The sequence below is a fragment of the Megalobrama amblycephala genome, linkage group LG22 (assembly GCF_018812025.1).
Source record: "Megalobrama amblycephala isolate DHTTF-2021 linkage group LG22, ASM1881202v1, whole genome shotgun sequence".
Classification (NCBI taxonomy): domain Eukaryota; kingdom Metazoa; phylum Chordata; class Actinopteri; order Cypriniformes; family Xenocyprididae; genus Megalobrama; species Megalobrama amblycephala.
The window spans coordinates 16,302,939-16,318,702 of record NC_063065.1 but is presented as its reverse complement, the minus strand read 5'-3'; the positions used below and the strand labels follow the sequence as shown (position 1 = coordinate 16,318,702).

General features: G+C 37.8%; 1 protein-coding gene across 9 annotated transcripts in view; it reads right to left on the bottom strand.

Annotated features, from left to right (window-relative positions):
* The window catches only part of ntng1a (netrin g1a), a 102,814-nt gene that overhangs the window by 35,628 nt on the left and 51,422 nt on the right, over positions 1-15,764 (bottom strand). For all 9 annotated transcript variants that reach the window (XM_048174206.1, XM_048174205.1, XM_048174207.1 and 6 more), the window contains exon 3: positions 13,050-13,693. In XM_048174206.1, coding sequence (XP_048030163.1) covers positions 13,050-13,693 — 644 coding nt within the window. The remainder of the gene's footprint in view (positions 1-13,049; positions 13,694-15,764) is intronic.

Sequence of the window (15,764 nt, the reverse complement as noted above, 5' to 3'; positions counted from 1 at the left end):
GTAGCGTATGAAAGATAAAATTGAAAAAGGACATTGAAATCACTGTAAAATGCAAAGAAGAAGAGAAAGAATTTCCTATTCATCTGTAGAGCCTCATTCTGGTTTACAAAGAATCTTACAGCGCAAGCACCAGAAAAGCCCTTATAAGCCTGACAGCCGAGCTCACCACACGCCTGCCATGACCATACAGATGACATGGCTCTCTCTGATGAAGTATCGCTGCGGGAATTAGTTTTAAACAAAACTCACGAATCTGGCTTTACACAGCCAATCTGTTGTCTTGTTTCCTGTCCCTTTCACACCACTGTAGCAAACAGATTGTGTTTCCGTATTATCATTCTGGAAAAACAAGGGTTCGTGACCTTCTTCGATTGCTGAATGTGTAGTGTGGCGGATGAGGGATGTATTTAAATCTTAATGTGTTGGGTCTGAGGGTGGCGGGTAAGTGGAGGTCGGAGGATATCTGTGTTGTAATGATGCATGGCTGTATGGGGCTGGTGAATTGGCCTGGCTCAGATTGCCAAGTTCTCCCCAGACGCTCTGATTAAAGACTCTTAATCCATCATCAGAGGCGGCCTGAACCGCACAGATGTGCCCGGGGTCAGAGGGCAGTTCGCGATCGGAATCCTACAGCGCTTTGCGTCATCATCTGTCCCATACAACAGGCATCAGCCCAGAGTGAGAGAGAAATGTAAGATGTAAGCACCTCATCAATTTTTTGCCAAACCACCTTGAGACATAAAAGATGTTCATAACGCATGTAAAAGCTTTTCATGCATAGTGATTGAAAGAAACATCACGGTAATCTAAGCAGGGTGACACTTGAATGTTGTATGTGCATGTGTGGGTGGGTGTGTCAGATTGTTTGGGGTGGGGTAATCAGAGGCAGAGATGTTGAGTGAAGGTGAGGTCAATGAGGGGATTACTCATAGATATTCATCAACAGTCGTATTATGAGTGACATGACACCCCCTCCCCCCTTACTAATTAAATAGGTCATGCCTAGTGATGAGGCCGAAGCTGAATACCTTATTCGGAAAGGCACGGATAATGGCTTCAAAACAAATAACAAATAATGAAAAATTCTGATGAATAATAGAAAAAATATTCAGCTGACACAATCACTCGTGTTTACTGGAAAACAGGTGAGCTGGGGGACAGCACAATAGTATACATAAACCTCTAAAATCACTAAGCAATAATGAGTGTGTGAAGTGAATGAGTGTAAACTTTATGAATGAACTGAGCACAAATCACATAGCCGTGTTGCCGTCACCGTGTGTTTCTCAAAAATGAGAGCTTGGCAAGAGTAATATCAACTAAAATAGTATACATTGTACACATGTTCTTCTATTTGATATGCATTTTTAAATGTAGGGCTGGACGATATGACCTAAAATCAAAATCTCGATTAATTGAACATTTTGCCACAATTAGTGTTGCTTTCGTCAACGAAAATTATGACTAAATATCGTCGTCAACGAACCTTTATCACGTGACGAAAACGAGACGAGACGCAACATAAATGCTGGTCATGTGACGATGACGATAATTAAATGTATAATGCAATATTGTTGACGAATAAAAACAAGACTAAATGTGGATTACAAAATAAAACTATGCTAAAATGTCTCTTCATTTTCATTAACCAAAACGAGATGAAACAAAATGTTATAACGTTATTTCGTCTCGTTTAGTCACGTTATTATTATTATTTTGCAGTATTTCCGTTTCCTGTGTCTCACTTGCACTGCGCAGACGCAGGCGACGTCACTTCCTCTGACATAGAGAAAGGGACCGATATGTAGGTAAATATGTAGATTTCACGTGGTCATAACTTAATGAAAAATGCACAGGTCATAGAAAATGCACATCATTATTTAAAGCAGATTCTCACGATTAAAATGAATCCAAAATCATAATATATTGCGTTGATCACAAGATATTACTCACGGAATGATTTAACATACTTGGCTAAAAACATGTCTCTCATCTTTCCGGGATGCAGTGTGTATCCAATGATCCCGGACCCATCCATGTTCGTTTTCCAACATCTATGACTTAAACCTATTCTTAAACCTCAAAAGAGAATAAAACTAAAACAATGAAAGTGTTAAACTTGCAGACAAATAGTTTTTCGTACCAGCTAACATTTTTAAGATACGAAAACTGGCATGAATTGAAAAATTATGTCGGAAGTTCTCAGAATGGCTTTACGAATGATTTACACAAAATTAATTCTGCTTGTGTTTCATGAATGAGGCCCAATGGATGTAATCATGTGCCTTAACGTTTAGGATGGACTTTGTATGGAGCCAGACAGTGACTAAAATGGGCCAAAACTTTCCTCCTCAGAAGGAATGACATAAAGTTAACCCTGATTTTGACACATTAACATAATAATTCTTGTGTTACAGTGATAATCTGGAGGGAGGCTAATAGCTTTATTCCAGTCAATGGCTATGAATGGGATAGGGATTTTGTCGGAACCTCTAAATGGGATCAGCCTTTCCGGGGTAACACTATGGCTTTGCCCTGTAAAAATCCTCCCATCACCTCAGTATCAGCCCTGCTTATGGTGCTAAGCTGTGTATACATGTGTGTGTGTGTGTGTTTATGTGCATGTGAATTTGCGCATGTCTGTGGCAAGGGACGTCTGCATGTGTTGGTTTTTCACACTGTGTTTGTATACAACAAGAATTCACTGAGGTTTTCTTCCCTGAAACACATAATTAATCCATTTGTGTAGTGATTGCACACGTTCCTTTGCTGAACGCTTTGTAAAGGAGGAGGAACAGAATAAGGGCTGTGCCATCTGTGAGTGATCAGGTCAGAGAGAGATAAAGAGAGAGACACAGACAGAGACGGTATGAGTGAGTGGAATGCAAATCAGCTCTGCTTGGGAGGAAGGACTCTTTGTGGCAGTGTGAGAGAAATGTTCATCTTCTAAACAGTGATTCAGGCACATGTACACACTGACACTCAAGAAATATTCACACTAATTGCCAAGGCACTTTCACAAAATATACACGAATCACTGATCACATCAACTGCATTTAATGCACACATGAAATGACTGATTTCAAAGTCGATATGTGCAACATTTGTGCTTGTAAACACACTGGGCCTCTGATCTGCAAATTGCAGAGGAACACTGAAATATACAGCACCTTTCACATGTCTGCTTATTTAATTAATTTTAATATTTGATGTTGTCAACACTTCTTTTTTTAAAACCATTTTTAAATCAAACATTAGCAGCAGGTTTTTATTTTTAAAGCGACTGCAAATAAATGTCACCCTCTTAATTTTGAGATATATATTTTTAATTGCATGTGAAATGAGTAGCAGTGCTCCTACTGCACTGCATCTGTTTCTAAAACACCTTGTTTCTCGACAGAATAGGCATTGTATATAAATGTGTGTGTGTATACTTTAATGTATACACACACACACACACACACACACACACAATAATATATATATATATATTATGGTATGTCCACAAAGTAATTCAAATGGTTTTATTTCAAAATAGCAAGAAAACTTTTGCTACGATTTGGCCTTCTTTAAAATAAATTGCTGTCTTCAGTCTAAACAGAGTATATTGTTTAAGAAAGGTCAAAAAGTTTACAATACAGGCAGACTGGTTTGCTAACACCCTCTAGGCTATGGTCTGTCTCTCCTCTGACTGAAAGTGCTGGATCAGGTAGTCGCTGGTAATCAGTAAGGGTGTCTAGAGGCATCCAAACGTTCAGCATGTTATCATTAACACAGTTCTCAGTCAGTCAGCAGAGTCCCAAAAGACATAACATTCTCTTCACGGAGAAGCGAATGCATTTCCCAGTCTCTGGATGACTGCTACATTATTGATAAGTCTGAGTGGTTCAGCCGTTCTTCTTACTTAATGTCAAACAGGTGAAATAATTATCAGCATGTTTACTAGGCTTGCTGGTTGCAGGTCTGAGAAATCTGGAATGCAACCACGAAATGTTGAGTAGAGGTTTTTTTTTTTTTTTTAATGAGGAGAACACTTTGTCTCATGAGCTTGCTTTCTATTTGATGGACTTTCAAATACATATTTTAAATCAGTGGTGTGTGTGTGTGTGTGTGTGTGTGTGTGTGTGTGTGTGTGTGTGTGTGTGTGTGTGTGTGTGTGTTTGTTTATTCGTGCATCAACCAAAACTTCACCTTCTGTGAAACAAGTGAAGGAGAAACCACCCAACCCACAACACTGACAGACTTTACAATAAACACATACACAAATATTCAATGGAATCTACAGATCTCAAAGCAACAAGTAATTTTCATATAATTTAATTATATCAGTTCTGTTCCAAAACCTAGTGAGATATTTACCTATACAGTAGTTCAAGGCAGTATTTTAAAACATCATTCTCAACACAAATGCTGCCTTTTAAGATGCCTTATTTTACTGAAAATTCAGTCAGCACTTCAAATATAAGGCAGTCACCAGAATTCACTGACATGCTCAATGACAAAAGACATCTATTGATTATAAATATGATTATATGATTATATGTATAAATAATTATGCAATTTGTGTGCTTTTCAGTATATATATATATATATATATATATATATATATATATATATATATATATATATATATATATATATAAAATTAAGTTTATTAATTGCTGCCTATTTAGAGTGTTCCAAATCAATCACTTTTGAGATAATATTTCAGTTCGGATGCTGCCTTAAAAGGGAGCAAGGTAGCTCACTGGGGTTTGGAACAGAACTAAGATGTTTCATCCACTAGTATTCACATATTCACTAGTTAATGCAAATATATATCACATATATAGACACATATTCACTAGTAATGTCAAAAGTACTAGTAGGATACAAATACATTTATATATATATATATGTATGTGCAGTGTCAGGAGTGCTGACTTCATATACTGTGTGACTGACAGGCTCCTATCTGACACCAAGAAGTATTTGCTTTTGCTTGTAGGTCAAAAAAAAAAAAAAAAAAAAAACTTTTAAGAAAAAAAACCTTTTCAAATAATATTTAATTAATTCATTTGTTACTGTATTAATAGATTTATATGGTTGATTTTCATTACAAAATTAATATTAAAGGTCAACTGGCATTGGTATTGGTATTAACTACTGAAATTTTAGTCTTGTGACATCCCTAATATGCACTGAATGTAAAAATGACAAATACCCACTCTCTTAAGTCCTTAAATATCACCACAAAATGTGATATTTGATGGACGTTTCCTCTAGAGTGGTGCCTTTATTTAGTCTGCCATCATAAATTGCTCCTTTATAATTCATAAAATCAATTGGCCCGACAAACAAAGAGCACACCAGCATTTTTTCAAACAGGAGCTAATTAAACATGTGAACTGCAGAACGATTCACATGGAACAGAGAGAGATTAGCCCTCCCCCTTTCAATTCTGACCAAGCATGGCAGTCACGCATCAGCCCAGCACGACACACACACATGCACACGCGCACACATCTGGGACCTGGCAGCTGGGCTACCCAGATACGGCACATTCTGCTTCTGTTTTGCCGCACAACCGTTCTCCTCTTCTCTCCCTCATTTTTTTCTACCTCCACGGCCTGCAGGTGCACTGCTTGGGGAACTCTCAAAGCAGTGGGTATCTTATTATGGGGAGGCGATGGTGGAGAGAGACAGAACAGTGAGCCCCATGTGCTCAGACAGGAAGTGCTGGGCAATATGTGAAGCTCTTTGTATGAAAGCCGATGAAAACCACAGGCTGTGAAACACCAACAAGCAGATCTGTTATCCGTAAATAAGTTAAAGAGAGTGCACAGGTCAGGCAGAGACAGGGGGAAGACATGTGAAAGCAAAACAAATGAACTGAGAGATTTTCTGGACTGCAGGAGTGTCAGTGTTTCTGTTTGCGACTTGTTAAGATGCTTTAAATGAGCTTCTGCAGGTCTAATGGTAACAGGGCTGACAAGCCAGGTGTCACCTTCCATTTCCTTGAGTGATGCTACCTGTCTGCTGTTCATTCATTCTGAGAATTACAACTGCCTGTTCAAGAACAACAGAGAAAATGAGCCACAAAGAGATACTATTAAGTTTGTGCAAAGAAAAAAAGAATTACTCTTTACTGCATTGCTATTCTTGTTTTTATTTTTTGTATGCTTTCTTTTACTACATTTTTAGATTTTGACATGTGAAATACTTTCAGCTGCTATGAAAGATGCTATACAAATACTACCACTACTAAAAATAAATAAATATTATTATTATTATTATATGGGGTTGAGACGAGATCTCTCGAGATTAAAATGTGACAGGATTTCTCGATCGAGGGGAAAAACTGTCTCACAATATTGCCATGACGGAGTGTGAGAGTAAAATTAGGATAGAATATGCTACCGCTGCATTTAAATTATACCTCCAGTGTCATTTTGCTTTTTATATAAATAAAAACCATTTAATTCAGTTGGATAATGGTTGCTTCAATTCCATCCAGCTCATCCAGCACAAGCAGTCATATGTAGTGCACGTGACGAGAGTAAGTGACAAGATGGCTGACGAGTCCATGGCGGAGAATTTGTTGCACAACAGAGCCTAAGCGTATCATATGAAATCATACAGGAGAGAAGCTCAGTTTGTGGCAAAACCTTTTACAGTGCTTGAGTATTGTTTATTGTATATAGTAATTCATATTTAGAAAGTAGAACTGAAATGACATTTATAACAAGATGATTAGTTAAAACATTTCAAATGCACCTGCAGACTATTTTTCTAGTCTTGTATTTTGTCAGTGAGGATTTCTTAAAAATACTGTGTAAAAATCTCATCTCGCCTAGTACTCGTGAGCTCAATCTCATGTCTCATCTTGTGAGCTACCTGTCTCGTCACACACCTATTATTATAGCACGAACAAAAGACATACAATGTAAAACAACTGTGCATATTGAATAGTTTATTATAATCTAAAAAAAAAAAAAAAAGATAAATATTGATGAGAATGAACTGGTTCTCACACGCGTCAAGCAAACATGCTTGAGCTTCCATTTAGAAATGATGTATGTGTTGATGAATGTTTATGTGAATAAAAGCTTAAAATAAATCAGTTCATCATATAAAGCGATCGTGTATCTTCAGAAAATTTGGACTAAACCGCTTAATTCATATGGATTAGTTTTACAATATCTTTATGAACTTTTTGACAGAAAGCTCTCAGATTTCATCAGAAAGACCTTCATTTGTGTTTTGAAAACTGAACAAAAGTCTTACAGGTTTGGAACGAAATGAGGGTGAGTAATTAATGACATAATTTTCATTTTTGGGTGAACTGTCCCTTTAAGACAGTTTAAAATCATATATTCTTAAAAGGGTTCTAACAAGCACCAGCTTGAAAACTCTTTAGAAAATGTGTATGAGGACTGCTGAGAAAGGGCAGTGGTCTTCAGAAGATGGACTAGAATCAAGGTCAGGATTTAGGAAGATGTGGACACAGATAATCAGATGCAGAGAACAGAACAACTAAATGCACTCATCAATCACAGGGAGAGCAGAGCTACTCTGAGGAATTGCGAGAATTAATCCTTCACCTGCATTTGGTTTAACTCCCAAATCGCTGAAAGGAGAAGTCAGCTAATGCACTCTTATGAGAACACAAGAAAGCAAGTTAAACAGCGAGAGAGACGACTGATTCAGGCTGTGAATTCTGCGAGACTGAAAATAAGAGCTGGAATTTCTTGAGTTGGCTCAAGGGATGCAGTGACAACAGCTGTCTATCTGCAGGGTCAAGTGTGTATTTTTACACATTAAATTGTTTTCTTAGCTGAGTTGACGCCTGGAAACGGCGTTTGTGAATAACATGATGACTGGATGATGAATGAGGTGCCAGAATCAATTGGGTGTGTAATTACACTTCATCATTTGGATCTCTTGTGCTCCGATTCTGTTTCTCACAGTAGAAACACACACACACACACACACACACACACACACACACACACACACACACACACACACACACACACACACACACACACACACAGTCTCAGATTAACTGCCTGGGCAGCAGCTTCCTGATCTGTCAATGGTGTTAAGAGGTCAAATGGAATATATCTAAATCAGTGTCTGTATCAACCAATATAAAAAGTTGCACTGGAATTCTTCAATCTCTGTAACAATAGCACAAAATCAAACACTTTAAATAAAATCACAGAAATGCAAATCGGATTGCAATCATTTGAGGCCGGGAGGTTATAACATGATTAGATTAAGTTTTGTGGTGAAAGAGCATGTGGAACAGAAGACTGCTGAAACATCAGATGACCGGACCAATGAAATGTGCTGATGTGGAAGAGCTGAAGTGCCGAGCACAGCACATGAGATGGCAAGAGGAAGATACAGAGTGGAATGACTTATTCTGGAAGGGGCGGGGGGTGTGGGGTGAATCTCGAAATTAGCACAAATAGATTATCTGTCCTCCGGTTCCTGGCCTCAGCACAGCCCAAGCAGGCTGGGAAAAAAAGAAAAAAGAGAAAAACACATTGACTTCTCAGCAAACGACTGCCCGTCCGAGCAGCCAAGGAGGACCGCAATTAAGCGATCAATCACCGTATCATCGATCCCCGAGGGAGACAACTGTATCCGGCCCTAACTAAATATGCAAAGGTTTTGCACAGATAACAGAAAAACATTTGAATTGGAGTTTAACATTCTTTAACATGACCGATGCATTCATCTTTTAATACCAATGATTTTTTTTTTTTGATGAAAAAAGAATATATATATATATATATATATATATATATATATATATATATATATATATATATATGTATGTAGACAATCTAAAGACGATGAAGTATGTACTGTGTGTGTGTGTATATATATATATATATATATATATATATATATATAGAGAGAGAGAGAGAGAGAGAGAGAGAGATCTGTCATCTATAGATAATACTGTTTTATTGTTATATGTTTGTTTATTAAATTTTATCTTTAATACATATTTTATTGAAATATTTAATATTATTAAATAATAATAATTTAAATATAAATATTAATAATTTGATATAAAAATAATTAAATTATTATTAAAAGCATTTGAAATGGATTTTCAACATGATTAATAAACATTATTATTATTATTAGCAGTGACCACATACTCTCGGAGAGCAGCAGGTTTGAATCCAGTGCCATGATCCCTCCACTTTAGCTGTCAATACAATGTCTGATATATATTCAACTAATAAGTGCAAATCAAATGTCAAACAAACAAACAAACAAACAAAAAACAATCAATTGTGATTGGTCCATATACAGACCCCCTCTTTCAGTCAGTAGTGAAATGTCAACCAGTTAATAAGCCTGTACTGGTCGGCTGATAAAAGTGACAGAGAAAAAGACCTGCTCAACACACTAAATGACCCATCCAACAGCAAACTACTTGAAACACTTAATGAAGAGTTAATGCTGATCTGTAAGATCTGCTAATTCAATTTCTGTCCCAACTGTTTATCATGTAGCACACAAAGATGCATTAATCTCAAAAGACAGCAACACAGTTGTAATTCAAAAATCTAAAGATTGTCTTTTAGACATGGCTGTTCAATGAGACATTTACACCCCTCTTTGTCTTCACTGCAAGCTAACCAGGAACCGTAGGAGTCTTCAGTTCTCCTGCAGAGATTACAGTTGAGTGAGAGAGAAGGCTGATGTATAATGCATACATTATACATCAGAATGAGTGAGGGCCAGCAGTGTGTCAGAGGAGACAGAGTCAGACTCAAGCTGTTCCTCCAGGAGCCTGCTTCATCCCTCCTTTAATTACACTCTATTGATCAAACACAGATGGAGGGGGGAATGAAGAATGGAGTAAAGGAAAAAAGAAAGACATGGAAGGACAGAAGTGAAGAAAGGGAGAAATAAGTGTTGTATGTAGTTTTCACACTGAGAGGGAGAGAAAGAAACTATTTACTATTGCTGCAGTATATAGTATGTATACACTGCACATTATGCAAATGATGTGACCTACTACATTTGCAAAATGCTTACTACATGAAATAATGCATCTCACAATGCAATGTGCTTGACTTGAACTACCATTTCCAGTGTGATGGATGAACCAAAAGTAATATCAGCCATAAAAATATAATTGAAAATGGAAAATAAATATAATATAATTATAATTATAATAAAGATAATGTAATCAAAATCTTTTTAATGCCTTATATTTATGAATATATAGATTATAATAGTATATAATATATTTTAAAATATAAGCAACTAGCTGTATACAGTATATACTGTGCAGTATTTAGTAAGCAGAAAGGTAGCATTCAAGTCAGATAATCTAATAAGGTTCACATCAGGGCTTTTAGCATTAAAAGTCACTTCAGATGTAAAAAGGACAGCCTCATTTTTTCTCTTTCAACTGTTTCTGACACAAACAAAATGTCACCGCTCCATAGTTACTTCTAATATTAGATATCAATCTGCTCTTCCAAAACATACATAATTAAATATTATTTTAAATCATTATTATTCATTACGGCATCTCCATACAACAAACTTTAAGCGTGCGACAAAGGTCTGAAGTGTATATTCTCCTCTTTTCTCTTTCATTTTGCTGACCTACTTAGCTCTCTGTTCCAGGGCTGCATCTTGGCTCCTTTGTTTCATACCGATATAGACTGAATCTCTTCTGAGATCAGGAATTTTGGTGCTTGGGGTCATCCGCCTCCTGCCAGACTCTAGGGGCTCATGCACTGTGAGGCAGAACACATTTCAGGGGATGAAGGAGCGTATGCTTCCTGTGAGCATGTGGAGGGAGATGAATCATGATTCTCCATGACAGGGAGGCTCGGAGAAAAAGCCACTACAGCGAGCATGCTGCTGAACTCTGGATTACCTTTTTAGAAACAAAACTACAAGTCACTGCTCTCATAAATATCCGTCAGAGATGACACTCACCGATCATCACTGTGCACCATTAATGAGAACACAGCCTTGAGGGAGGTTTTAAATTTACAGTCTTCTGTGATCAACTGTCATCTACAACCAGTAACTCGTTCAGAAACATCCACACACTCAACACACAGCATTGTACACTCTGATGTGATATTTGCTGTAGATAAGACTTTCTTTTCCTTCGTGGTCTAATTTCCATATAATAAAACAATATTGATTGATTACTCATTGGTAAACATGCTAACGAATTTTACGTAGCACTTGTGAAAACAGATGTAAGGCTCTATCTCTTTAACGCTTTAATGTATTTAGACCAAACTTGGTCCATGTCATCACAAGCATGACCTGAGGTTATATGCTGTGTTTTGCCACCTACTGATCTGGAAATGCGAAAAATGGCTATTTTTGCTTATAACTTCTGAATGGTTTGTCCAAAGTCAAATGTCAAAGTTAAATGATATCCAATTTTCCTATATCGGCCATTTTTGGCGTCGGCCATTTTGAATTTTGAAATAAAATGCTGTATTTTACGAACTCAAAAACGTATAATTACGAAACTCCGTATAGGTCATCGCCACGATGCCCTGAGGGAGTATGAGAAGTTCTGGACCAGCACCATGTAGTGGTGAAAAACTTATTCACATGCTTATAACTTTGGATGTGGTTGACTTTTATTTATGGGAGCCATCTCCATGTATTACTGAATTCTTGCTGATTCCAACAATACCAAACATACTAGGTTTCACCTTATGGTTAGTGCAACGTTGTGATTTAGTGTTTAAACAACATTCAATAATAGCCTAGAAACCATTAATCCAATTGAGACAAAACCACCATAGGCAAAACGGACACATAGGTCATTGACTAAACACAAATGGCCAAATGTCAAAATTTTGATAGTAAGTGGCAAAAAAATGCAATCGAAGTCAGGTGTGGGTAATTTTTTATGTGTTCATACATATAAATGTCTATAACTCCTAAACGAAATTAGATATTTTCACCAAATTTGACACGCTTAATTGAACAAAACATGAAATTGGCTCTAACTACAGTACTGTTGGTCTGATTGACTTCATAATTGACATACAGTGTCTTTGTCTCAGTTGCTATCATAGTCCATTATGACATTGTTGGTCTGCTGCTAGCTTCCTTGTTTGCTTCTTTTGTGCTTGGCCCCTTAATAGCTATTTGCAGCTATATTTATTACGATTATTATTATTAAATTATATTTATTTAATTATTATTGCACTATTGTTATTATAATTATATTATTTATATTAATCTAGCATGCTCAGGTTAATTTGGTGTGGGAGATATTACTTTGGTGAATCCTTTAAAAAAACAGTACATTAGATACATTAAATATGCTTTCTTAGAATGAATTATCATGTTTATTGTTGACCTCAGACAATAATGAAATGGAAGAGCAGGGACAGATGCTGAAATTAATCTAGTCTCCTTGTTAAGACGAAAGAACATATAAAGGTGAGATGAGATGGAGGCGGGTATGGCCCCTGATACGTGTATAATTAGAGAATGAACTCCTGTTTATAGCCTGGGTGTCAGAACAGTGAATTTCACAGTCTTGAGATTGATCACAGGGCGTCAAGTTAGAAAGTATATTTCAGAATGCTGCAAAAAGTCCTGACTATGAAAGAGTTTTGCAAAACATAAAGAACAATCCAAGAAAGCTTTCCGAATTCTCATTGTGGAAAAAGAGGCACACTGAAATCAAAGAGTTAATGAGGATAGTAGTTAACAATGTTGATTCCCAAGATACATATTTGCACTTATAATAAATATTTCCCCCAGAAGTGTTCTCTTTTTTATTGCATTGTTAAAACTAACTGTAAAACCGAAGAAGTGTTATACACTGTAGTTCTGTCTAGCTGTTTATATAAATCAAGCCTATGCATAAAACATGCCCCTAAAAATATAAAGCAAAGTACATCTACCCTGCCTCCCAATACACAGAACTACAGAATGAGAAAGGGATTGTAAGGAAAATGAAAAAGAAAAAGAGCCAAGGGCATCAAACTCCAACCAAAATTTGACTGCAGCAGCAACTAAGCCAAATGTCTTACCTGCCATGTACTTTAATGTCAGAGATGGCGTAGAAGTATCTGGAAAGGTTGTTCTCATCCACCATGGTGGCACCTGTGGCAGGCCTGAGCAGACGTACGCGCAGGTCAGTAATGGTGAAAAAGTCTCTCAGGTTCTTGGTGGTGTCCAGTTGTCCATACAGCGAGGCCATGTTGTGCAGCTTTGGCCCGGCGAACAGTGCGAAACGGTCTTTGATTTCGAAGCGCACGGTCTTGTCGTTCTTCCACACGTAACCTCGGGAATATTCCTCGGTGCAGATAATGTCCAGCAGTGTGTGCTGGGTAATGTCTCTCACCGTCTTTGGCTCCATAGTGAAAGCATCAAGGCAGTCAGTAGCATAGAACTGGTAGGGCTGCCAGCTACGTCCATAGTCCAGAGACTTCTCCAAAACCATCTGCTCAGGCCGACCTGACTCAAAAGTGATGACAATGTCGTCGGTCAGCTCAATGGTCTTGTTCCACGACAGGGTTATGTTGACCGCCAGAGGTTTAGGGTATTTCTTCCAGGAGGTGGACTGCCAGAAGGTGGTGGGGTTGCGGCCCTCAAAGTCAAACATGAGCTCAGGTGGGTGGGCCAGCTCGTCTGTGGCTGCGTCACACTCGTTGTTGCACATATAGGGGTTTTCCTACAAGATAAAGCAAATAAAGAAGACAACAGTTCAGTAAGAATCCAAACAAACATGTTTTTATGAGCTTTATCATATGTGTGCAGATATGGGGTATATGGGGCAGATATGGGGTTGGCGTAGGCAAATGAGATGAAGAGTACTTATATTTCAAAAGCACTGGCCTTGGTGGTGGTACATCTGTGTTATTATGGATTTGAGTGGTTGAATCTATTCTCCAGATGTTGGCTGAATCTAGATAAGGACTGGCCATTAAACGCCCAAAGACTCATAGATCTTTTATAGAGACATTTAAAGTCGAGTTCCCTCATGCAGACAACCAGTAAAACCAGTCTTGTTTAGTACATACTTTATGAGAAGATTATTCCCTGTTTTAAGTTCCATCTATCCATGATAATAAAGAACAAGAGAATGGAGTCTCTAAAGAGCTAAAAATGGACATGGATTCATGTTAAAATGCTCATTAAAAGAGAGAAAAATATGAAGGTCAGACTGACAAATTGTGAATAATACACTCTTCTCAAGTCATTCTTTTGCATAAAGGCTACCTTGTTCTACACCTTGAGGTAAGGACACCCAGAGGTGCACTTTTGTCACAGCCACCGCTGGCAGGTGAAAAATATACCACATATCTACAATTCAGAAAGAGGCATTAAAATAAGAGTGCTGCCGGCTTGCGTGAAGACTGTTGGTGCCCTCATGTCAACTGCCCTTCTTCACTCTGTAGCCTCCCCCTCTCAAACATTCACACTAATCAGCATACTGGTATGTTCTGCTGTGCCACATGCTGGCGTGCACTAAGCAGGGGATTGTGGGGCTGTGATACTGTTGGGTGGCTGTGTCGTCCTCCAGGAAATACCTCTCAAGAGGAACAAGCTCCAATTTATCTGAACAAGAAACACAGCAGCTGATTAAGTGGGAGATGTCTGTCTCTCTGCGGGTATCCGCAGGCCTGGACACTAGGGAAGAGCAGAGTGATAAAGGATAGGTGGAGAAAGGGACTGCGGAGAAGAAAATGAGCGACACAGTGGCAGAAAAGTACACAGGGGGAAAAAAGGAGTGCTTCTGTTAATAGGCTTTTCCTCTTGCCTTGTCCTCCAAGGCAATGTGACAACGAAGCCCTGACAACCATTTAACCTCTTAATTTTGACAAAGTGGCATTAATATGCTCTTCAGCCAGTCCTCTACAGCTGTGCATGTTAGCTTGGAGAACGATCAGACCCACCATTGGAGTCCACATGCCTCTCACTAGACCATCCAGTCAAGAGGGCAGAGCTGTTCATGCTGTTTTATCTCAGCATGTGCTTCAGGCACTAGCCCTCCTATGAAGAGAAGAACTAATCGGTGTCTATAACACTCTATATTTAGCTAGTAAGCATCAATACTACTATTTCTTATACTTAGAATGTGAGATTAAGTTATTTAAACAAACCCCTATTCAACTTTAGTACATAATTTTGTCCTATATTGCACAGCTTGTTGAGGGGAGGTATGCAATTACTCCTGGCAAACAAGTAATTATTTTAGATAGAGTATTTCAATTTTAGTGACAAACTTTGAGGTTTAAGTGTAATGCAAAGTGTCAAGTAACAAAATCACAGCCAATCAGAACATATTTGCTGCAGGATTCTGGACCAATGAATTTTCACTGAAGGTGGGGCTACCCAGAGCAATTCAATAAAAATAGAAGATTGCAAATGACAAAATGTATACTAAAAATATAATAAAATGGCAAGGCTGGTTTTGAAAAAACAAACAAACAAAAAAACAAAAACAAAAAACTATAATTTATATGAAACAAATGTGATAACAGAGTCATTCATAACAGAGAGAGAGGACTGAGGATTGAGTAAGAGAGAGGCAGATTTCATTATAATTGTAAAGAATCAGCCTTTGGCCCTATTTGGGTGTGAGCAAAAACATGCCATTTTTGTGTGTGTCCCTTTAAATGCAAATGAGCTTTCCAGAAGAGGGCGGAGCTTTAACAGCTCGTGCTTCCTTTGCTCAACAACAACAAAGCTGGAGAATCTCATGCAGCCAAAATGACGATTGTCAGTAACAGTGTTCAGCC